Genomic DNA, 23459 nt, shown 5'->3' on the forward strand with positions numbered 1-23459 from the left:
TTTCTACAACCAGAGACAACATGTCCCAATGTGAGAGATTCCTCTCATGCCACCACCTTTAAAAAGGCTACAACCAGGGACCTTCTATCTACAAGGCCCTAAGGTAGAGTTAGAAATTACAAGAAGAAACAAAATGAGCAAGACAGTTCTGCCCTTGAGTACTCTGTAGGCTAACAGGGAGATAAGTGTAGCAATTCTTAGAATACGAGGCAAAAGTGATAAGTGACACAGGAAAGAGAAAACACTGAGAGTTCAGAAGAGGAAAATAATATAGCTTGTGCTTTTACTTCTGTCCCTTTCACTATTTCTGTCATAACAGAAAGGTCATTTAACTATCTGACTCTCTTTTTAAGTCAGGGAAATTAAATGCCCTTGGAAAAGACTTTAAAAATTATTGGATGAAAAGGCTGCCTCTCCTGGGGGAAAGAAGCTGGAAGTATGCAGAAATCTAGTCATCTATCTTCAAAGTACTGCCCATCCCTTCATGCCATCCACAAATCCCAGAGCAAGAACTAATCCTTCCACTTGGCTCAATACCACAGGTTCCTGCTTCCACACCATTCCTTTCCCTTCATCAGCATAAATTTTTCCTTTTCTACTGGTTTCTCCTTTGCCTTCAAACACATATGCACCTTTCCATCTTATTTCGTTTAACTACTTCTAGCTCTCCAGCTATCTCTCATTTATTTCCTTCTCATTATGAAACTTCTCTGGTGAAGAGTTCTACACTCATTGTCTCCATTGCCTTATCCATTCATTGTTCTTTAACAGCCTGCTTTCTTCTGATATTGCCTAAGACCATGAATTGCCTAATGGCCTTTCCTCTGTCAGTCAGTTACCCCTTCTCTTTGGTCTCTCTCCTGCACATGACACTGAGGCCATCTTTGGTGATGGAAATAGCACCGGATTTGAGTCAAGACAAATATGGGTAAATCAACTGAATGGCCTTAGGCAAATTAGTTCACCACTGAGCCTCTGCTTCTTTATCTTTCAACTGAAGATATCACCTAGCCCACAGGTTTGTTGTAAGGATTAAGTTATAACTTAGATAAAGCACCTGTGTCTAGCACACACACAGTACGGACTTTATATTTGTTAGTTACCCTTTCTTGGCTAATCTACTATGCTATTCTGATTATCTTCCTGTCTCACATTTCCATCACTGGCTCCTATTACTCCTTCCAGTTATGACTATTCCCCAAATCTCAATCTTTGGGTCTTTGTTCTTTTTTCCATACTCTGCCCAGTTAAAGATCCATCCATTCTCATGGCATCAAATATCACTTCTTTGTAGAAGATTCTCAAATCTATTTCTGTAGATCCTTTTTTTCTACCTGAGCTTCAACTGTACTTTTTCAACTCTTTCCTAGGCATTCTCACTTGTATGTCCCATAATCCATTTATATTCAACATGTGGCCAGGTGCGGTAGCTCACGCCTGTAATCCCAGCATTTTGGGAGACCAAGGTGGGTGGATCACAAGGTCAGGAGTTCGAGACCAGCCTGGCCAACATGGTGAAACCCCGTCTCTACTAAAAATACAAAAATTAGTCGGGTGTGGTGTGGTGGGCTCCTGTAATCCCAGCTATTCGGGAGGCTGAGACAGGAGAATCGCTTGAAACTGGAAGGCAGAGGTTGCAGTGAGCCGAGATTGCGCCATTGCACTCCAGCCGGGCAACAAGAGCAAAACTCTGTCTCAATGAAAAAATAAATAAATAAATAAATATATGTATATATTCAACATGTATGTGAAAAAAATCTTCATCTTATGTTTTTAAATTAAGTCTAATTATAAATAAGCCATTGATTTTGTAAAAAATAGGCTAAGGCATTATTAAATGACCATACTGTAACAAATGGATTTTTATGAAACCCTTCTACTAGGGGGAAGAGGAGAGAGACTCAACTGTGTAAATCTTCACAAAAATCTCTGGAGGTACATGAAGCTTATAGGTTAGGCCCAAAAGGGCTAGGTATTTGTCAGAAGTAAGACATCAAGTCTGGGCACAGTGGCTCATGCCTGTAATCCCAGCACTTTGGGAGGCCAAGGCGGGCAGATCACTCAAGGTCAGGAGTTTGAGACCAGCTTGGCCAACATGGTGAAACCTTGTCTCTACCAAAAATAAAAAAAAAAATTAGCCAGGCGTTGTGGCAAGTGCCTATAATCCCAGCAACTTGGGAGGCTGAGGCAAGAGAATTGTTTGAACCCAGGAGGTGGAGGGTGCAGTGAGCTGAGATCGCCCACTGCACTCCAGCCTAGGGGACAGAGTAAGATTCCTTCTCAAAAAAAAAAAAGAAGACATCAAACATCAATCATCACTGCCTCACAAATCAAATCTGAACCATATTTCTCAGACTGGAGATTTAAAGCAAGTAAGAATGGCTCACGCCTATAATCCCAGCACTTTGGGAGGCCGTGGCAGGCGAATTGCTTGAGCCAGGAGTTGGAGTTCAAGACCAGCCCTCGGCAACGTAGCGAGATCCTGTCTCTATTAGAAAATAAATAAATAAATAAACCAAATGAGAGACTGATGGTGGATTTGGTGGAGCAAAACAGAGGAAAAAACAGTTTTCAATTTGGCAGAGTTGGTAACTTCCTCTGAGTGAAGTAAGATATACAACCCCCTGGAGCGGAGTCTGTTCAACTATGCTAGCCTATCTGGATATAGATATAGGAACATGCATGATTTTGTTTTCCACAGGCCCCTACAACTCTCTATTGTCTTCTATCCAGCCTGATATACATATTTATGTAATATGACTGGCCCCTATAGATATATGATTTTGTAATAATCTGGTTTTGAGATTTTTTAGGATAAGAGAATTTGAGATATGGGAAAGTCCTTTGCTATTGGGATTCTTAGAATCAGAAACCCAAAATGGATAATTTTTACCCACTTTGTCCTCTTTCATTCTTTTTTTGAGACAGTGTCTTTCTCATAATGTATTCCCTCTTGGTTTCTTTCCTTTTTTTTTTTTTTTTTTGAGACAAGGTCTCTCTTTGTCACCCAGGCTGGAGTGCAATGATGTAATCTTGGTTCACTGCAACCTCAGTCTCCAGAGTTCAAGCAATTCTCCTCCCTCAGTCTCCCAAGTAGCTGTGATCACAGGCCTGTGCCACCAAGCCCAGCTAATTTTTGTATTTTTAGTACAGATGGAGTTTTACCATGTTGGCCAGACTCATCTCAAACTCCTGACCTCCGGTGATCCACCCACCTCAGCCTCCCAAACTGTTGGGATTACAGGCGTGCGCCACCACGCCTAGCCCCTACTTGGTTTCTTGATTTGTTTGTTTCTTTGAGATGGAGTTTTGCTCTGTTGCCCAGGCTGGAGTGCAGTGGCACAATCTCAGCTCACTGCAACCTCCGCCTCCCGTGTTCAAGTGATTCTCCTGCTTCAGCCTCCTGAGTAGCTGGGATTACAGGCACCCACCACTGCACCCAGCTAGTTTTCTTATTTTTAGTAGAGATGGGGTTTCACCATGTTGGCCAGGCTGATCTCAAACTCGCGACCTAAACTGAACTAAGCCACCACTGAGCCATCACTCCCAGCCCCATTTGTACTTTCTATATTGATTTCCTTTTTGTTCTCTCTCAAAATGTTAACAATTTTTTTAAAAAATTACTTTAAAATGCCGGGCACGGTGGCTCACGTCTGTTATCCCAGCACTTTGGGAGGCCGAGGCGGGCAGATCATGAGGTCAGGAGATCGAGACCATCCTGGCTAACATGGTGAAACCCCGGGTCTACTAAAAATACAAAACAAAATTAGCCGGGCGTGGTGGCGGGCGCCTGTAGTCCCAGCTGCTCGTGAGGCTGAGGCAGGAGAATGGCATGAACCCAGGGGGCAGAGCTTGCAGTAAGCCGAGATTATGCCATTGTACTCTAGCCTGGGTGACAGAGAGAGACTCCATCTCAACAAAAAAAAAGAAAAAGAAAGAAAAAAAATTACTTTGGCCGGGCGTGGTGGCTCACGCCTGTAATCCCAGCACTTTGGGAGGCCAAGGCGGGCGGATCACAAGGTCAGGAGATCGAGACCACAGTGAAACCCCATCTCTACTAAAAATACAAAAAATTAGCCGGGCGCGGTGGTGGGTGCCTGTAGTCCCAGCTACTTGGGAGGCTGAGGCAGGAGAATGGCGTGAACCTGGGAGGCGGAGCTTGCAGTGAGCGGAGATCACGCCACTGCACTCCAGCGTGAGCGGCAGAGCGAGACTCCGTCTCAAAAAAAAAAAAAAATTTACTTTAAAATTTCTAACAAATTTCCTTTTGAAAGCATAAGCCCTTATAAACCTTTGCAAAAGGAAAATAAAGAGGTCTTTTTAGCTATTCTTGAGAAAAAAAAGAAGAAGTGGTGACCCCTGGTTACTACAGGATTCAGAAGAGAAGGCGAAATTTAGAAAAAAAACTGTAGTTGAGAAACATGCACAGCCATACCTTCCTCCCTGGAGATTTTCATTCCAGATTTCATTCTGGAATGAATAAGCCTTCATTCCAGAGCTCAAATACTGGTACATTCATATTTTTAATAAGGAAAACCATTCTTTTATATGCCCACGGTTTAACTGACCCCACCCATGATCTTCCTAGTCTATCAATGGCATCACTATTCTTCAAATCACATAAGCATATGACCAAGGGCCTAATCTTCCTAAAGATTACCTTCATATGTCAATTCTCCAGTCAAAATTTTCGATGGCTTCCCACTATCTGCAACAGTAAATAATAAGTGCAAGGAGAATGTGCCCCATCTCCTTCCTAGGAGATGTGTCCCTGCTTGAGAATCACTGCACATAATGACAGTTGTTAACAACTGAACTAAGTGGAGAAATAAATGTTACAGGCGAAAAAAAAAAAAAAAAAAAAAGCTGAAAACCACTTTCAGAATGAAACACTAATCTGCCAGCCCAACATTTAAGGCTCCCACAATTTAGCTCAAGTTATTATCTTGCTAACTTTATTTTCTACTAATCCTCATCCATTCTTTTTTTTTTTTTTTTTTTTTTTTTTGAGACGGAGTCTTGCTCTGTCGCCCAGGCTGTAGTGCAGTGGCCGGATCTCAGCTCACTGCAAGCTCCGCTCCCGGGTTCACGCCATTCTCCTGCCTCAGCCTCCCAAGTAGCTGGGACTACAGGTGCCCGCCACCTCGCCCGGCTAGTTTTTTTGTATTTTTAGTAGAGACGGGGTTTCACCGTGTTAGCCAGGATGGTCTCGATCTCCTGACCTCGTGATCCGCCTGTCTCGGCCTCCCAAAGTGCTGGGATTACAGGCTTGAGCCACCGCGCCCGGCCCCTCATCCATTCTTATTCTTATTTTCCATCTTTTGCCCATGTGCTTCCCACCTAAAATGCCTTCCACATAGTTTTCAATCAAAACCTCAATCAAAGCCCAGTTCAAGTCCTGCCATTTATAGAAAGCTTTTTCTAATCACTTCATTACTGTGGCCCTTATTATCATTAACTAAGCACTGTAAGCTCTTTGATGGCAATAATTATCATACCTTATATGTTCACAGAACCTCATTCAGCCCACGTGCACCTGACCGAATACTGAAAGGATGAACTAACTGCAAGTTTTTCTAGGTCAGAGAACTGACACACACAATAGGAGGGAGCATATTCTCATGCATCTAGAATTATCCTTCTTTATGATGCCCACAAGGATACTAAAAAAACACCCTGAATCCTATGGCTTGCTCTACCTATTGAACAATAGGTACATGGTAAAAGGGTAGCCCTTCCAACTGTGGAATTGGAGCCCTTGTGACTCTATGACTAATTTTCTTTCCAGGATTTTGTTAAGTACTCACTCTTTTGACTTTTGAGGTGTCAGTCTCTTAACTGGCTCTAAAAAAAGAGAGGTTCTGGGATTTCTCAATAATAAAAGATTCAAGCTTTATATATACTTCATCCCAAAGTTGGGACTGCCTTTCAGAAAACATAAATGCCAAAGAAATAAGGCAGGTAGGCCGGGCGCGGTGGCTCAAGCCTGTAATCCCAGCACTTTGGGAGGCCGAGACGGGGTCAGGAGATCGAGACCATCCTGGCTAACACAATGAAACCCCGTCTCCACTAAAAATACAAAAAAATTAGCCGGGCGTGGTGGCGGCGCCTGTAGTCCCAGCTACTCGGGAGGCTGAGGCAGGAGAATGGCGGGAACCCGGGAGGCGGCGCTTGCAGTGAGCCGAGATCGCGCCACTGCACTCCAGCCTGGGCGACAGAGCGAGACTCCGCCTCAAAAAAAAAAAAAAAAAAAAAAAAAAAAAGAAATAAGGCAGGTAGTAGAATGGGAATATAAGCTATTCATCTATTACATGTGAGGCTGCCTATGTCTAAGGCTACCAACAGGTGATTATTTGATGGCCTATTCGTAAGATGAGGAAAATAAAAAAGAGTGGGAAGATACAAGTCCTTCATCTATTCAACAAATACTTATAGAGTCCCTACTATGTGTGGAGGCACTGTTCTAGGCACTTGGGCTAGACCAGTGCACAAAACATACATCTTTGTCCTTGTTGAGCTTACACTCTAACTGACAGGAAGTAGACCATAAACAATAAGCATAATAAAATAAGTAAATGTTATGGCAATATGTTGGAAACTAGATGCTATGGAAAAAATAAAAAGTAGAGGATGGTAAGGTGAAATGGGAGTTCTAAGGTGCAAAGCAGGAGAAATGGAGCTTACAACTTTAAATGAGTGGTCAGGGTACACTCTATTGGGAAGGTAACATTTGAATAAAGACATTGTTGTAGTCCATGTAGATGGATGCAGTCTATGTAGCTATGTCTCCAAATTCTTTGACACAGCTCCCCTTAAGAGGTGAAGTTTAATTACCCTCCACTTAACTGTGACCTAGACTTAGTGACTCATTTCTTTTTTTTTTTTTTTTTTTTTTTGAGACGGAGTCTCGCTCTGTCGCCCAGGCTGGAGTGCAGTGGCCAGATCTCAGCTCACTGTAAGCTCCCCCTCCCGGGTTTACACCATTCTCCTGCCTCAGCCTCCGAGTAGCTGGGACTACAGGCGCCTGCCACCTCGCCCGGCTAGTTTTTTGTATTTTTAGTAGAGACGGTGTTTCACCATCTTAGCCAGGATGGTCTCGATCTCCTGACCTTGTGATCCACCCGTCTCGGCCTCCCAAAGTGCTGGGATTACAGGCTTGAGCCACCGCGCCCGGCCAGACTCATTTCTAATAAAAAGAATACAGTGAGATAGTGATAGAATGTAACTTCTGAAATTAGGTTATAAAAGGACTGCAGGTCCATTTGGTCTTGGTTTCATTTCTCATTTTCTTTTTTTTCTTTTTTCTTTTTTTTGAGACAGAATCTCATTCTGTCACCCAGGCTGGAGTGCGGTGGTGTGATCTCAGCTCACTGCAACCTCCGCCTCCCGGGTTCAAGCAATTCTCCCACCTCAGCCTCCTGAGTAGCTGGGATTACAGGTGCATGCCATCACATCCAGCTAATTTTTGTATTTTTAGTAGAGAGGGAGTTTTGCCATGTTGGCCAGGCTGGTCTTGAACTCCTGACCTCGCCCGCCTTGGCCTCCCAAAGTGCTGGGATTACAGGTATGAGCCACCACAACCGGCCTTGGTCTCTGTCTCTTGGATCACTGGCTCTGGAGGAAACCAGGTCCTGTGAGTAGCCCTATGGACAGGCCATGTGGCAAGAAATGGCACCTCCTGCCAACAGCCACATGAGAAAGCTTGGATATGAATTATCCAGATCTTACAATGACTGCGTTTACCAGCTGACATATTGACTGCAACTCATGAGAGATGCTGAGCCAGAATCGCACCCACTAAGTTGCTCCCAGATTCCTGACTCTCAGAAACCTGCAAGATAATAAATGTGTGTTATTTTAAGCCATTACATTTTCGGACAATTTGTTACACAACAATGGATAACTACTACAGACTTTAAGGAAGTGAGGAAGTTGGCCACACAAATATCTGAAGAAAGAACATTCCAGGCAGAGGGAACAACCAATGTAAAGGACTAAAGGCAGGGCATGCTTAGAGTGTTAGAAAAACAGCAAGAGGCCAGTGTGTATGCAGTGGAGTGAATGAGGGAGAACTGTAGGAGATGAGGTAAGAAAGGTAAGAGAGTTCTATAAGATCATATAGGGTTTTACAGGCCATGGTGAAGTCTTTGGATTTTACTCTATACATGAAGTGTTAAGCCAGTGAAGGGCTTTGAGCAGAAGAATATCTTGTAACTTAATAAGATTGTTTTGTTGATAATAGGCCAGGAGAGGGTAGGAGTAGCTGCAGGATACCAGTAAGGAGGTTTTTGCCATAATGCAGGTAGGAGATGATGGTGGCTCCAGTATGGTAGCAGCAGAGATGGGAATATGGGCATAGTTTTAAGGTAGAGCCAACAGGATTTGCTGATGGACTGACTGTAGGAAGTGAGAGGACAGCAGTCAGGATGACTCCAAGGTTTTTTCACCCAACTAAAAGTGAAAGAATGAACCTTCCATCAACTTAGATGGGAAGGAGTTGTTGGAAAAGCAAATCTGGGCATAAGACTGGAAGTTCAATTTTGGACATGTTGAATTTAAGATATTTTTTAGATTTCTTCATGAAAATGTTGAACAGTCTGGAGTTTCAGGGTAAGATCTACAGTGAAGAATAAATGTGGGATTCATCACAAGATGGTATTTAAAGGCGCTATAGTGGAATGCTAGAGGAGCAGGCTGAAGAGGTCAACAGGATCAAATCATAAATGATCATGTGTGGCATGCAAGGAGTTTGAACTTTATCCTGTAGGAAACTGGGAACCACTAAAGGATTCTAAGCAAAAAAGTGGCATAATCGAGTTTCGGTTTCAAAGACATCACTCTGACAAAACTACAAGTTCAACTGCAGGGGAATAAGAACTGACCAGGAGACAAGTTAGGAGGCTGCTGCATGGTCAAGCCAAAAAAGGGACAGAAAGGGCAAGCACAGTGGCTCACACTTGTAATCCTAACACTTTGGGAGGCCGAGGAAGGTGGATCACCTGAGGTCAGGAGTTCAAGACCAGCCTGGCCAACATGGTGAACCTCCATCTCTACAAAAAATACAAAAATTAACCAGGTGTGGTAGCTCAAGCCTGTATTCCCAGCTACTCAGGGGGCTGAGGCATGAGAATCGCTTGAACCCAGGAGGCAGAGGTTACAGTGAGCTGAGATCATGCCACTGTACTCCAGCTTGGGCAACAGAGTGAGACTTGGTCTCAAAAAAAAAAGGGGGGGGGTGGGCGGGGGAAAGGGGAGAGAAAAATGGCTAATCTCAGACAACGGAAGCTGGAATAGAGAAGACAGGCAGATTCAAAAGACAGTCAATAAATTAGGCTTTGAAAGTAAGGACAAAGAGGAAAGTGGGTGACTCCCAAATTTCTAGCTTAGAAAACTGAACGGATGATGGTATAATTCCCCAATTTAAGGAATATAAGAGAAATAGTCTGGGGGAGTAGATAATTCATTTTGGACAGGTTCAGGATGTGCTTTATGTGGGACATCCAGGTGGAAATGCCAAATATGCAGAAAGAAATATGGGCCTAAAACACAGTGGAGATATAAAATTGGTATTCAGTGATGTACCAACAATAGTTGACGCTGGTGTCTAGAGGAGACGACCCAGAGGAATGAAAGTGTAGCGTCAGAGGATCGGGGACCTGATCCTGGGAAACACTAACCTTTAAGAGGCAGGCAGAAGATGGAGAGCCAGCCAAAAAAACCAAGTAGAACTGTGAACAAGCTTAAAAGGATGGCAATTTTCAAGTTAAAGCATTGCCCATCTTCCCCAAGTGATATAAGCTGTTGCTTCATAAGAGCAGCAGTGACTATCTTCATAGCTTAAAGTATCTGCTCTAGAATCAGGCTGCAACCAGACAGGAGCTGAAGACAGTAACTAAAACTAGACAGAATATAACAACCATGGCTGCATTTAGGATGCTAAGTCAAATCAACGTTAACTATAGCCCCCTAATTTCTTAGCTAAGGTATTATACTGAACAGATTATTTAAGACTTATAAGGCATTCAGAATGCAGCAGTAAGAACAACTGCTATGCTGAATACCCTCCTATGAAGAAAGAGGAGGAAAGAATTGCAAAATCTCGGCCGGGCACGGTGGCTCAAGCCTGTAATCCCAGCACTTTGGGAGGCCGAGACGGGCGGATCACGAGGTCAGGAGATCGAGACCATCCTGGCTAACACGGTGAAACCCCGTCTCTACTAAAAAAATACAAAAAACTAGCCAGGCGAGGCGGCGGGCGCCTGTAGTCCCAGCTACTCGGGAGGCTGAGGCAGGAGAATGGCGTGAACCCGGGAGGCGGAGCTTGCAGTGAGCTGAGATCCGGCCACTGCACTCCAGCCTGGGCGACAGAGTGAGACTCTATCTCAAAAAAAAAAAAAAAAGAATTGCAAAATCTCCATCTCTGCTAAGGGACCCCTACCAAAGGAAGCCAACTTCATGCAACTGCCCAGGTTTTGGTGTCAAGAGCTGATTCCTAGCCAGGGGTTGCCAGCTGTAGAGGGCGGGGCTCTATTTTGGGCTGCCTGCTGTCCCTGAGCCTGGCCGCGTCTGGTTTGAGCAGCATGCAGCCCCAGTGACTCACACACCCATGCAAACCGCCTGTGGCTCAGTGGCATGGCCTTGGAATGCCAGCCTTAGGCCAGCTCCCTCCTCACCCCATTACACTGGGATAAATAAATAAAGAGCCCGCCAGCAGCCACACAGCCTGATGGCAACCAGATGGAGAGAGCGAGGCATGGACAGGGCCAGGGGAAGGAACTCCCTCCAGTGGACTAGACTGAGAGTGGGCTCTGCCCAGTCATCCTAAACTTCCTTTTTCATACAGTTCCTACTGCCATGTAACAACAGTCCCTAAGTCCCTGACTCTTCTTTCACTCCTAAAGATGCCTCTCAACTCCCAGTCCTATAAAATGCCCTATATAGGGTTCTTGGCCTCCATGAAGATCATGCCAACAGGCACACTACCCAGCCTTGACTTGAGTCAACATTGTCAGTATTCCCCCTCTAGTTAGGCCACTATCAATTAGCTCCTTGGGTTCCCCAGAATTGAGAAATCAGAGGCTCTTAGAGAAAGTGGAAAAACAAAAGGACCAAATAGGGAGAAGTAACCCCTGCTCAATTCTTATTTTCCCGAGCCTCAGTATCCTAGCAACCTGCCTGGCCTACTGCCCCCTGTGCCTTATTGTCTATAGCCTCTTGCCTAGTAATAATCCCAATGAGAATTTTAAAAACTGACCCCAGGCAATGACCGCATGGCCCTCTGACACCAGCCCTGGCCCCCCTGTGCCTTCATCCCGAGCTCTCTCCCTGGTTTGTTTATCTTCCTATTCCATGTTGCTTATTTTGATGGCACATCCTTTCAGTTCAGTCTTGGGTGACCCCATGACCCTTCTGTGTCCTGTTTGTAGGACCCCGGGCAAGCAGAGTAACTAAAAAGATGCAGCAGTCATAAGTTCTACAGCCCCAGTAGGAAACCTTTCAGTTCTAGCAGCTATACAGGACATTCTGAGGACAGTGCAATGACCCCAGAGGTCACAAGAATTCCATATTATCCTAGCCCTTATATCTCTCCTAACTGGTGTGTACAACCAGTTCAAGTAGCAAAACAAAACAGAGATAATCCTAGACTATGTGTCAAGAAATGTGGGAAGTCCTAAACATAAAGCTACAGCTATATGACCTTAGGCAAGTCACTTAACCTCTCTGAGGCTCAACTTCTTCATCTATAAAATAGAAAGCTATAACTACAACTACCTATCTCTCACTTCCTTTCCAGATAAAATAAAATTCTATAAGTCTATGAGATTGATCCACCTAGAACCTACGGGACCAGTATTCTTGAAGTAGCTGGTTCCAAAACACTAATACTCTTCCTGTGCTGCCACCTAAATTCTATATGCCTTCTCATTCAGTTCTGCAGGGCTCCTCCCAACCTATAGTATGAAAACGATAAGCCTCTAATTTTACAAATGAGAAGTGATTTATCCAAAGCTGCAAAATGAGCCATGAGAATAACTGAAGACCCCAAATACAGGTCTAATAAGCAACACTGAGCCAGGTGCAGTGGCTAATTACACGCCTGTAATCTCAGCACTTTGGGAGGCCAAGGTGGATGGACTGCATGAGGCCAGGCATTCAAAACCAGCCTGGCCAACATGGTGAAACCCTACCTCTACTAAAAATACGAAAATTAGCAGGGCGTGGTGGGGCACACCTGTAATCCCAGCTACCCAGGAGGCTGAGGCACAAGAATCTCTTGAACCCGGGAGGCAGAGGTTGCAGTGAACTGAGATCACCCCACTGCACTCCAGCCAAAAAAAAGTAACATTGTATCCACAGGCCACACTGTCATAATTTTTATAAAATTCCCCTAGCTTAGACTTCTCAAAATATTAACCCAAACTTATCAAAGACTTACTACCTGTGGCACCATGCACAGTGCTGGGGATATAGAAACGCATTCAGCATGGTCCTTGCCTCAGAGAGTCCACAGATCAGTGGAGGAGAAAGCCATAGCCTTGCAAATGTACAAACAGTAATATTACAATGTTATAAGAGGTAAAACAGAGGTATAATCCAAGGTACTATAGCAGCAGGGAAGAAGAATAGTCCTTACAAGCAGAGTACAGAAAGGTCTCCCAAACAATGTGAAGCTGACATCTAGAAGATTAATTGAAGTTTACAAGTTAGGGCCAGGCACGGTGGCTCATGCCTTTAATCCCAGCACTTTGGGAGGCCGAGGTGGGCAGATCACAAGGTCAGGAGATTGAGACCACAGTGAAACCCTGTCTCTACTAAAAATACAAAAAATTAGCTGGGCATGGTGGCTGGCGCCTGTAGTCCCAGCTACTCGGGAGGCTGAGGCAGGAGAATGGCGTGAACCCGGAAGGCAGAGCTTACAGTGAGCCGAGATCACGCCACTGCACTCAAGCCTGGGCAACAGAGTGAGACTCTGTCTCAAAAAAAAAAAAAAAAGAAGTTTACAAGTTAGATAAGGCCAGAACATTGGGCATTCTAGATCATGGGAAGAATGTGTACCTAAAGATAAGATAAAACAGCATTTGGGGAAATTAAAAGTCATTCCATATAGCTAAGGCATAAAGTACATAGAGAAAAATGTTAAGAAGTCAAGCTGGGTAGGTATGCAGGCACTAGATCAGGAAGAGACCTCTCTACTGAGCTAAGAACAAGCCTTGCAGTGCTTAACTAAGGGGATGAGGCAGGGAACCAGTATGTTATCCCCAGCCTTAATACCTAAACTTATAGACAGGGGAAGCTATCTAAGAGAAAAACGGCCTAAGAAATCTCTCTCAGTCACAAGTTTAGGTTTAATGGTCTCTCTTTACCCATAAAAACTTGAAACCTTTTCTAGGCTGGGCATGGTGGCTCACATCTATAATCCCAGCATTTTGGGAGGTCAAGGAGGGTGGATCACTTGAGGCCAGAAGTTCAAGACCAGCCTGATCAACATAGTGAAATCCTGTTTCTACTAAAAATACAAAAATTAGTTGGGTGTGGTGGTGCGTGCCTGTAATCCCAGCTACTTGGGACGCTGAGGCAGAAGAATTGCTTGAACCCGGGAGAGGGAGGTTGCAGTGAGCCAAGATTATGCCATGGTACTCCAGTGTGGGTGACAGAGCAAGTGAGACTCTATTTCAAAAGAAACAAAACAAAACAACAAAAACAACAACAACAACAACAAGACTTGAAAACTTTTCTGTTTCAGGACTTAGCAATACAAGTTTTCCTTCTTCTCCAGACTTACAATTGCTTCAGTACCTGGACTGAGCACCTATCTCACATTTTTTGCATTTAGTGTTTAGACCCCAAGCATTGTAGCTCAGTCAATGCGCAGAGGCAGAACGGGAGGTTCCAAATAAAGAATACTTGCTTTATGCCTAGCCCTTTAAAAAGTGCTAATTTAGGTTTCAAAAGAGGTATGGGACAGAGACCCTGTCCACAAAGAGCTTACAAATTAATCCAGAAGACAATGCAGAAATATAAATAATCTATATATAACACCAGATTATAATAGCATTATTTACTTACATGATAAAGTACCAACTTGGGTAATATATATAATTAGAAAATGGGGCAATAGGCTGCGCACAGTGGCTCACACTTGTAATCCCAGCACTTTGGGAGGCCAAGGCAGGTGGTCACCTGAGGTCAGGAGTTCCAGATCAGCCTGACCAACATGGAGAAATCCCATCTCTACTAAAATACAAAATTAGCTGGGCGTGGTGGCACACACCTGTAATCCCAGCTACTCAGGAGGTTGAGGCAGGAAAATTGCTTGAACCTAGGAGGCGGAGGTTGTGGTGAGCCGAGATCGCACATTGCACTCCAGCCTGGGCAATAAGAGCGAAACTCCATCTCAAAAAAAAAAAAAGAAAAGAAAAAGAAAAAAGAAAATGGGGCAATAATACTAAGGTACTAACTGTATAACCAACAAGTCACAGAAGAGTGAGGGAAGAAGATCAATACTGACTGGCATAATCAAAGGTCACTATTATTAATACTTTCCCTATTTGGCATTTAACAGATGTTTCTTTTGGCTGAGCTCAATCCTTAGAAGGGAAACCTAGGCAGGAGCTTCTGACAGGCCACAATTATCTACTCCCCATTCATTCCTTTGCCAGTCCCCTTGTATAAACACTGTGATTTTCCACAACCTACTGTGCCCACAAGACAGCTCCCAAATGGTAGCCCTAAGCTTTTTACCTTCGTCTCCTGCTGGATCCTGAAAGGGCCTAGACAAGTAATGACGCCTACCCTTCTGCTCTACAGTCCAGACCTTATGACCAGATCTCAACAAGCAAAAATTTAACAACTGGTCAACCAACCTTTCCAAGGTTAGAGAATTCCAAATGAAATCCCTGGTACTTTAACAGAGATGTTTTATAAGTATCAATCAGCCCACTTTCGCCTCCTCCGTTCTTTCCCCCTTCTTCCCCTCATCCTCCCTAAGTACATCTCAAGCCTTATCAGACTTTCTATGGGCAACTTTTTTGGACAAAGGGCATTCCAACCACACAAGCCACCTAATACCCAAAACACAAGTGGTCACTCGGGCACCTGGAAAGAGGAAGTAGGGCAAAGACACACAAGAAAATAACAAATACCTTACCTCTATCATAAATTGTTCCAAGAAGGAATTTTCTTCAAATGGTTCTGTCTTCAATCGATCTGTAATAAGAAGGAACAAAGAAAAGAAACATGAGTCATATAGGATAAGCTTCTTACCTGATAGAAAGGGAACAAAACAGGGTTACTTAGGAAAGAGGAGGAAGGTGCATCATGCAGAGACACCTAGTTCAGTGGGAGAAGAAGGGCTGAGAGCATGTGGGCAAACAGTAGTGGGAGAGGGTGATTAGCAACAAATGGCAGGTTTGGTGGTAGCATCTGCTCTAGGAGTTTTTCCTGCCACAAAAACAAAGGCCAAATTGAATTTTTATTCTGAAGTTGGAGCCATGAAACTTCCTAAACTCCCAAGTCCATGTTGCTCTGGTATAATTCTGTATAGTTATTGGCTCCTTTCCAAAGTCTTTCCCCGCCATTGCCTAGGGCATGTCTGGACTCAGTTACAGCTTCTATTGGCCACTTGGGCTCCAGTCAGGTATTCGAGGCAGAGAAAAGTGTCACCCAGGCCAGGCACAGTGGCTCACGCCTATAATCCCAGCACTTTGGGAGGCCAAGGCAGGCAGATCATTTGAGGTCAGGAGTTCGAGACCAGCCTGACCAACATGGTGAAACCCTATCTCTATTAAAAACACAAAAAAATTAGCCACGCATGGTGGCGTGCATCCACAATCCCAGCTACTTGAGAGGCTGAGGCAGAAGAATCCTTGAGCCTAGGAGGCGGAGGTTGCAATGAGCTGAGATCACCCACCACACTCCAGCCAAGTTGACAGAGTGAGAGTCCATCTCCAAAACAAACAAACAAAAAAGAGTCACCTAGTATCAAGACTCCAGTCTTCTGATTAGTACTTCTGATTAGTATTCAGCAGGCATCCTGGGGGAAGCACCTCTCTAATGCAAATGAGTCTCCCTCTTTCCTAAGACTCTTTGACTATCTATACCACTCCCCACCCGACTCCTCCAAGAATGTCCTCTCACCTCGAATCAGCGTAGCCCCACTCTCCTGGTAGTCTTGGATCTCTAGGTCTTTCATATGAAGCAATGTTGCTAGCTCCCTCACTTGGCACTGTAACGCCAGACTCATGCCCATCAGAGGACGAATCAAATGTTGGGAGACCTTTGATGGAAGAGATATCCATTAGCCAAAAGACTCTTATAAAGTACTCTCCAATTCGGTTTAGGTACTAGAAAAAATACTGAAAATAAATGTTCTTATAGAAACTTACAGTTTCATAGGCAAGTAACCCATTTACATGAATGTAAACATACATACAATAATTACATATATTAAGAAGGTGGCTGATGCAGTGGCTAATGTCTGTAATCCCAACACTTTGGGAGGCCAGGGCGGGTGGGTCACTTGAGGTCAGGAGTTTGAGACAAGCATGGCCAACATGGTCAAACCCCACCTCTACTAAAAATACAAAAATTAACTGGGCTTGGTGGCAGGTGTTTGTAATCCCAGCCACTTGAGAGGCTGAGGCATGAGAATCATTTGAACTCAGGAGGCAGAGGTTGCAGTGAGCCAAGATTGCACCACTGCATTCTAGTCTGGGAGACAGAGTGAGACTTTCTCAAAAAAAAGATCCCACCAGCTGAGATGGCTCATGCCTATAATCCTAGCACTCTGGGAGGCCAAGGTAGGAATTCACTTGAGTCCAGGAGTTCAAGAGCAGCCTGAGAAACATAGTAAGACCCCATCTCTACCAAAAAAGAATTTTTAACATTAGCCAGTCATGGTAGAATGCATCTATAATCCCAACTACTCAGGAGGCTGAGGTGGAAGGATCACTTGAGCCGAGGAGGTCAAGGCTGCAGTGAGCTGTGATCACGCCACTGTATTCCAGCCTGGGCAACAGAGCAAGACTGCATCTCAAAACAACAACAAGAAAACAAACAAACAAGAAAAGCAGAAGATCCAAGTAGCCCTCAAGAAAGGAAGTGTGGCAAAAACAGAGTACACTAGCTAAAGCGTTAACAGAAGACAAAAATCAACAGAAGGTAAAGACCCTTGAAAGTCAAATTAGAGACAGACACTAAGAGCCACTTCAGGGCTCATGATAGCCCAGAAGGAGCCTGGAGTTTCAATCTGTTCCCACAAATGCAGTGTAGTCTAAGGTTATTGTTAAAATAGAAGCAAGCCACCTACCAAGAACTAGCCTAGGAAGGTATAAGCCAACCCACTCTACACACGACCCTTTTTTTTTTTTTTTTGAGAAGGAGTTTCGCTCATGTTGCCCAGGCTGGAATGCAGTAGCACGATCTCAACTCACTGCAACCTCCACCTCTCAGGTTCAAGCGATTCTCCTGCCTCCCTGAGTAGCTGGGATTACAGGCACGCACCACAATGTCCGGCTAATTTTTGTATTTTTAGTAGAGACGGGGTTTCACCATGTTGGTCAGGCTGGTCTCGAACTCCTGACCTCAGGTGATCTGCCTGCCTCAGCCTCCCAAACTGCTGGGATTACAGGTGTGAGTCACTGTGCCCAGCCCACACCCCCCATTTTTAACAAGAGGTAAGAAGAATGCAAACACAGCCATAATGCTGTACAAATAGGGTAATATTCTCATATGATAAGGTATAGCTAAATAGAATAATCATTTAATTCACCTACACAAGGTGTCCATTAACCTGTCAAGAAAAAATAGCTAGGCCGGCACAGTGGCTCATGCCTGTAATCTCAGCATTTTGGGAGGCCAAGGTGGGAGGATTGCTTGAGTCCAGGAGTTCGAGTCCAGCCTGGGCGACGTGATGAAACCTAGTCTCTACAAAAATTACAAAAATTAGCCAGGCGTGGTGGCACATGCCTGTAATCACAGCACTTTGAGAGGCCAGGGTGGGAGGATCATGAGGTCAGGAGATGGAGACCATCCTGGTTAACACAGTGAAACCCCGTCTCTAATAAAAATACAAAAAAATTAGCTGGGCGTGGTGGCGGGCGCCTGTAGTCCCAGCTACTCAGGAGGCTGAGGCAGGAGAATGGCATGAACCTGGGAGGCAGAGCTCGCAGTGAGCTGAGATCGCGCCACTGCACTCCAGCCTGGGTGACGCAGCAAGATTCCATAAAAAAAAAAAAAAAGGCCAGATAGTCGATATTTTTCCCTTTGTGGCCTATCCAGTCCCTGTTGCAACTGCTTGACTCTCCTGTTGTAGCACAAAAGCAGCCACAGACAATATGTAAACAAATCAGGTGGCTGTGTTCCAATAGAGCTTTACAAAAACAGGCAGAAAGCCAGAACTGGCCCATGGCCATAGTATGCCAACCCCTGTCCTAGACCTGAAAAAGGAGTACTTTTAGACAAGATACCCCAACAGGCTTGAAACGAGGAAAAGGTACTACAGTGTCCCATAATATGTGCAAGCCAGACTCACCTGGATCCAGATCAGACGTCTGGCCTCTTTCAGACCTTTGTGTTTTCATTTTCCATTCATTTTCTAGGTAAAAGTTACTACTAAAAGTTCTAATTGTGCTTTGGCTCAAATTAAGAGGAAAAGACTTTTTTCCACATTTCTGTTAGATTAGAAGAGAAAAGACTGGATGTGGGGAGGTGGAAAGAAAGGAAGTTAGTGGCAGCAGCTTTTGTACCAAAACCAAAAACCAAGAAATGGAAGGGTTCTGGCACAGAGGGGAGAGCCAGAAATAAAGTCCAGCTATAGATACTAGACTCTTCCTTCTACCACATAGCACATCCCAACCTGGCACTGACCCCCAGTTGAGGTCCTTAGCAAAAACTTAACCCTCTAGGAAGTACTGTTCAGAATGTGGCAGAAGTTCAGCTTTGGAAAAATGTATCTGCTCTACACTCAATCTTCTTTCCTAGGAATTGTTTTGTTAAATTTGGTCCTGCTGGGCGGGCATGGTGGCTCACACCTATAATCCCAGCACTTTGGGAGGCCGAGGCAGGCGGATCGCTTGAGCTTAGGAGTTTGAGACCAGCCTGGGCAACATGGTGAAACCCCATCTCTACTAAAAATACAAAAAAATTAGCCAGGTGTGGTGAGGCGTGCCTGTATTTTCAGCTACTTGGGAGACTGAGGTGGGAGAATTGCTTGAGCCCAGGAGGTGGAGGTTGCAGTGAGCCGAGATCACACCACTGCACTCCAGCCTGGGTGACAGAGTGAGACCTTATCTCAAAAAAAAAAAAAAAAAAAAAGTTTGGTACTGTTTAAGTAGATCAGGAGGAAAACAGGCAAATACTTGTATAAATGACAGTGAATATTTGATGACTTGAATTGAAATAATTGTCATTACTACCCAAGCAGCAACACCATCCAACTGGTGGCAGCACTGAAACAACAGAAACTCCTAAATTAATAACCAGCTTCCCTCTGGATAGCTACCTCAATAGCAATTTCTTTGAGTGACAGTAAATATTATATAACAACATGAAACATGACAAGGAACAGATTTTAATTAATATCATGTCTAATTAAATATGATAATGCCATACCAGGCAACTGAAATTATCTGTCAGACCCCAACGTCTATTTGGTTTTTAAAAAGTTTTTTTATCAGTAAATACTGTAACTGCTAAAATAATTTCATAGGATTGGGTTACATCATTCTGAATTATTGAGGTATAATTCATTTCAAAGTTAGAGGAACACTAAAATGATTTCCCTTAGACCAGATAGCCTTAACTTAATGATCAGTAGAAATTTTGAAAATATGTGTTAATGGGCATATGAGAGACTAGATAAAATGTGTAAAAAATCCCAGCACTTTGGGAGGCTGAGGTGGGCAGATCACTTGAAGCCAGGAATGAGAGATCAGCCTGACCAACATGGTGAAACCTGTCTCTACTAAAAATACAAAAAATTAGCCAGTCGCCGGGCGTGGTGGCTCAAGCCTGTAATCCCAGCACTTTGGGAGGCCGAGACGGGCGGATCACGAGGTCAGGAGATAGAGACCATCCTGGCTAACACGGGGAAACCCCGTCTCTACTAAAAAAGACAAAAAACTAGCCGGGCGAGGTGGAGGGCGCCTGTAGTCCCAGCTACTGGGGAGGCTGAGGCAGGAGAATGGCGTGAACCCGGGAGGCGGAGCTTGCAGTGAGCTGAGATCCGGCCACTGCACTCCAGCCTGGGGGACAGAGCGAGACTCCGTCTCAAAAAAAAAAAAAAAAAAAATTAGCCAGACATGGTGGCACGCACCTATAGTCCCAGCTACTCGGGAGGCTGAGGCACAAGAATCACTTGAACCTGAGAAGCAGAGGCTGCAGTGAGCCAAGATCATGCCACCGCACTCCAGCTTGGGTGACAGAGAGAGACTTCATCTCAAATAACAATAATAATAATAATAATAATAATAATGTGTAAATCGTTCAAAGCAAATCCACAGACACTATAAGGAAAAATCTTGAAGTGCTTTAGGATGTCAAGGACACTCCCCGTAATTGATAGACAGCAATATATGAAGATATACAGTTCATCAGTCAATTCAACAGGTATCTACTGGGTTCCTAATATGTACTCTGACCCTATGAGGCCTCTGCCATCAAAGAGCTCACAACAGTTAAGGAGGTTAGGAAGTGTAATAGATATAAAAATAGGAGTTGCTAATCTTTTTCAGAGGAAAAGCTATACATAATTTTCTCCAAAGTCTTCAGATTTTCCATAGAAGTGTTCATAAGTCATGAGCAGGGGAGCAGAATGATAGGTCTCCATCTCAAGATGAATCAAGCTGGATGTGGTGGTACACACCTGTAATCCCAGCTACTCTGCAGGTTAAAGAGGGAGAATCACTTAAGCCCAGGAGTTCAAGACCAGCCTGGGCAACATAGTAAGACTCCCATCTCATAAACAAACAAACAAATAAACAAAAAAGATCAAGATGAATCATATCAGGAGATACAGTGAAGGCTGGAGTACAGTAATGCAATCACAGCTTACTGCAGGCTTGAACTCCTGGGCTCAAGTGATTCTCCCACTTCAGCCTTCCAAGTAGCTAGGACTACAGGCACATGCCACCACACCCAGCTATTTTTTTTATTTTTTTATTTTCTTGTAGATACAGGTTTCACTATGTTGCCCAGGCTGGTCCCAAACTGCTAGTCTCAAGCAATCCTCCTGCCTTGGCCTCCCAAACTGATGGGATTACAGGCATGAGCCATCATCCCCAGCATCTCTTTTATTTATTTATTTATTTATTTATTTATTTTTTTTTTTTTTTTTTTATTTAAAGACAGAGTCTCCCTCTGGCCAGGATGGAGTTCAATGGCACAATCTCAGCTCACTGCAACCTCTACCTCCTGGGTTCAAGCAATTATCTTGCCTCAGCCTCCTGAGTAGCTGAGATTACAGGCATGCACCACCATGCCCGGCTAATTTTTGTATTTTTAGTAGAGACGGGGTTTCGCTATGTTGGCCAGGCTGGTCTCGAACTCCTGACCTCGGGTGATCTGCCTGTCTCGGCTTCCCAAAGTGTTGGGATTACAGGAGTGAGCCACTGTGCCTGGCCCCAGCATCTCTTTTAAAACGAAAAGTTATGGAGTTGAAATATTTGCCCTCACAGGTCCACTATAATGCTAAACATAAGTGATATTTCATATGTGCCTTTATTTAATCCTCATGACTCGACAGTAAGGTTGTGGTTGATTTATTTACAGATGAAGAAACTAAATCATAAAAATTCAGTACTTATCCAAATTAATACAAGTAGTCTCAAAGTGGTGGAGCTGAGTTACAAATTCAAGTCTGCTGGTTCTAAAACCTATCTCTTTCTGCCACTAAGAAACCTCCGGGTGCGGTGCCTCACGCCTGTAATCCCAGCACTTTGGAAGGCTGAGGCAGGTGGATCACGAGGTCATCCACCTGGTCTCGAGCAGATCGAGACCATCCTGGCTAACACGGTGAAACCCCGTCTCTACTAAAAATACAAAAAATTAGCCGGGCATGGTGGCAGGCACCTGTAGTCCCAGCTACTCGGGAGGCTGAGGCAGGAGAATGGCGTGAACCCGGGAGGTGGAGCTTTCAGTGAGACAAGATCGCACCACTGCACTCCAGCCTGGGCGACAGAGCGAGACTCCGTCTCACAAAAAAAAAAAAAGAAAAGAAACCTTTGGATGTGGCTCCTAGGAATCAAAAAATGTCCAAAGACATGACAAATCTGAAAGCTAAAATGTGGAATATCAATATTTATATTAGACATTAGAAAGAACAGACAACAGGAAACAGAAAGAGATGAAGTCTGTCATAAATGAAGATGGACTCAGTGTTAGAACACAGAGACCTGGGGCCAAGCACGGAGGCTTATGCTATAATTCCAACTCTTTGGTAAGCCAGTGTGAGAGGATCGCTTGAGCTGAGGAATTCAAGACCAACCTGGGCAATATGATGAGACTTCATCTCGAAAGAAAAAGAAAGAAAAGGAGGGGGAGAGGGGGAGAGAGAGAGAGCAAGCAAGCAAGCAGAGACCCAAAACCTAACATATTCCATAATACTCTTGCAGACTTAGGAACCATTAGCTTGTTAATGTGAGTATGTTATGCTGGAGAAGTATGAGGAACCGGCATTCTCCTCTTTCGTGTACAACTGGAAGGAGTTAAGCTGCATAATGTCTCTGAAAGACAATTTGGCATTATGTTATGTGGCAAGATTAAAAGATACAAATATTCCTTGACCCAGCTATTCCACTTAGGGGAATTTACTCACACATTTACATGCAGAAAAAGTAAATACAAGGATAGTTACCGTATATAACGGCAAAAGACTTAGGTGTCTACTAATAGCAGATCAATTAAATATATGATACATTCATGAAATTAAATGCTATGTTGCCATTAAAAACACAGGCCGGGTGTGGTGGCTCACGTCTGTAATCCCAGCACTTTGGGAGGCCGAGGTGGGTGGATCACGAGGTCAGGAGATCGAGACCATCCTGGCTAACACGGTGAAACCCTGTGTCTACTAAAAATACAAAAAATTAGCCGGGCGTGGTGGTGGGCGCCTGTGGTCCCAGCTACTCTGGAGGCTGAGGCAGGAGAATGGCATGAACCCGGGAGGCGGAGCTTGCAGTGAGCCGAGATCGTGCCACTGCACTCCAGCCTGGGCGACAGAGCGAGACTCCGTCTCAAAAAAAAGAGAGAAAGAAAACACAAAGGTAGGTCCTCTGAATGTGTTGATATGAATAATCTCTAAGTTCTTTTTTTTAAGGCTGGCCAAGTGAAGCAGTGGGTAAGTTCTACAATTAAGTGAAAAAAGGAAGGTACTAAACAGTGTGTACAGCATGATACTATTTGTCAAAAAATACACATATACACAGATATATATTTGGTTATATGAGGATATATATACAGTA

At 44.2% G+C, this 23459-nt stretch overlaps 1 protein-coding gene across 3 annotated transcripts in view; it reads right to left on the bottom strand.

The window, feature by feature from the left end:
* Positions 1-23459, bottom strand: part of LOC105481246 (non-homologous end joining factor 1) — a 102931-nt gene that overhangs the window by 73403 nt on the left and 6069 nt on the right. For all 3 annotated transcript variants that reach the window (XM_011740688.3, XM_011740690.3, XM_011740689.3), the window contains exons 4-5: positions 16138-16276; positions 15149-15207 (exon numbers count right to left, since the gene is read on the bottom strand). In XM_011740688.3, the coding sequence (XP_011738990.1) occupies positions 15149-15207; positions 16138-16276 (198 nt within the window). The remainder of the gene's footprint in view (positions 1-15148; positions 15208-16137; positions 16277-23459) is intronic.

Source organism: Macaca nemestrina, chromosome 11 (genome assembly GCF_043159975.1).
Source record: "Macaca nemestrina isolate mMacNem1 chromosome 11, mMacNem.hap1, whole genome shotgun sequence".
NCBI classification, from domain to species: domain Eukaryota; kingdom Metazoa; phylum Chordata; class Mammalia; order Primates; family Cercopithecidae; genus Macaca; species Macaca nemestrina.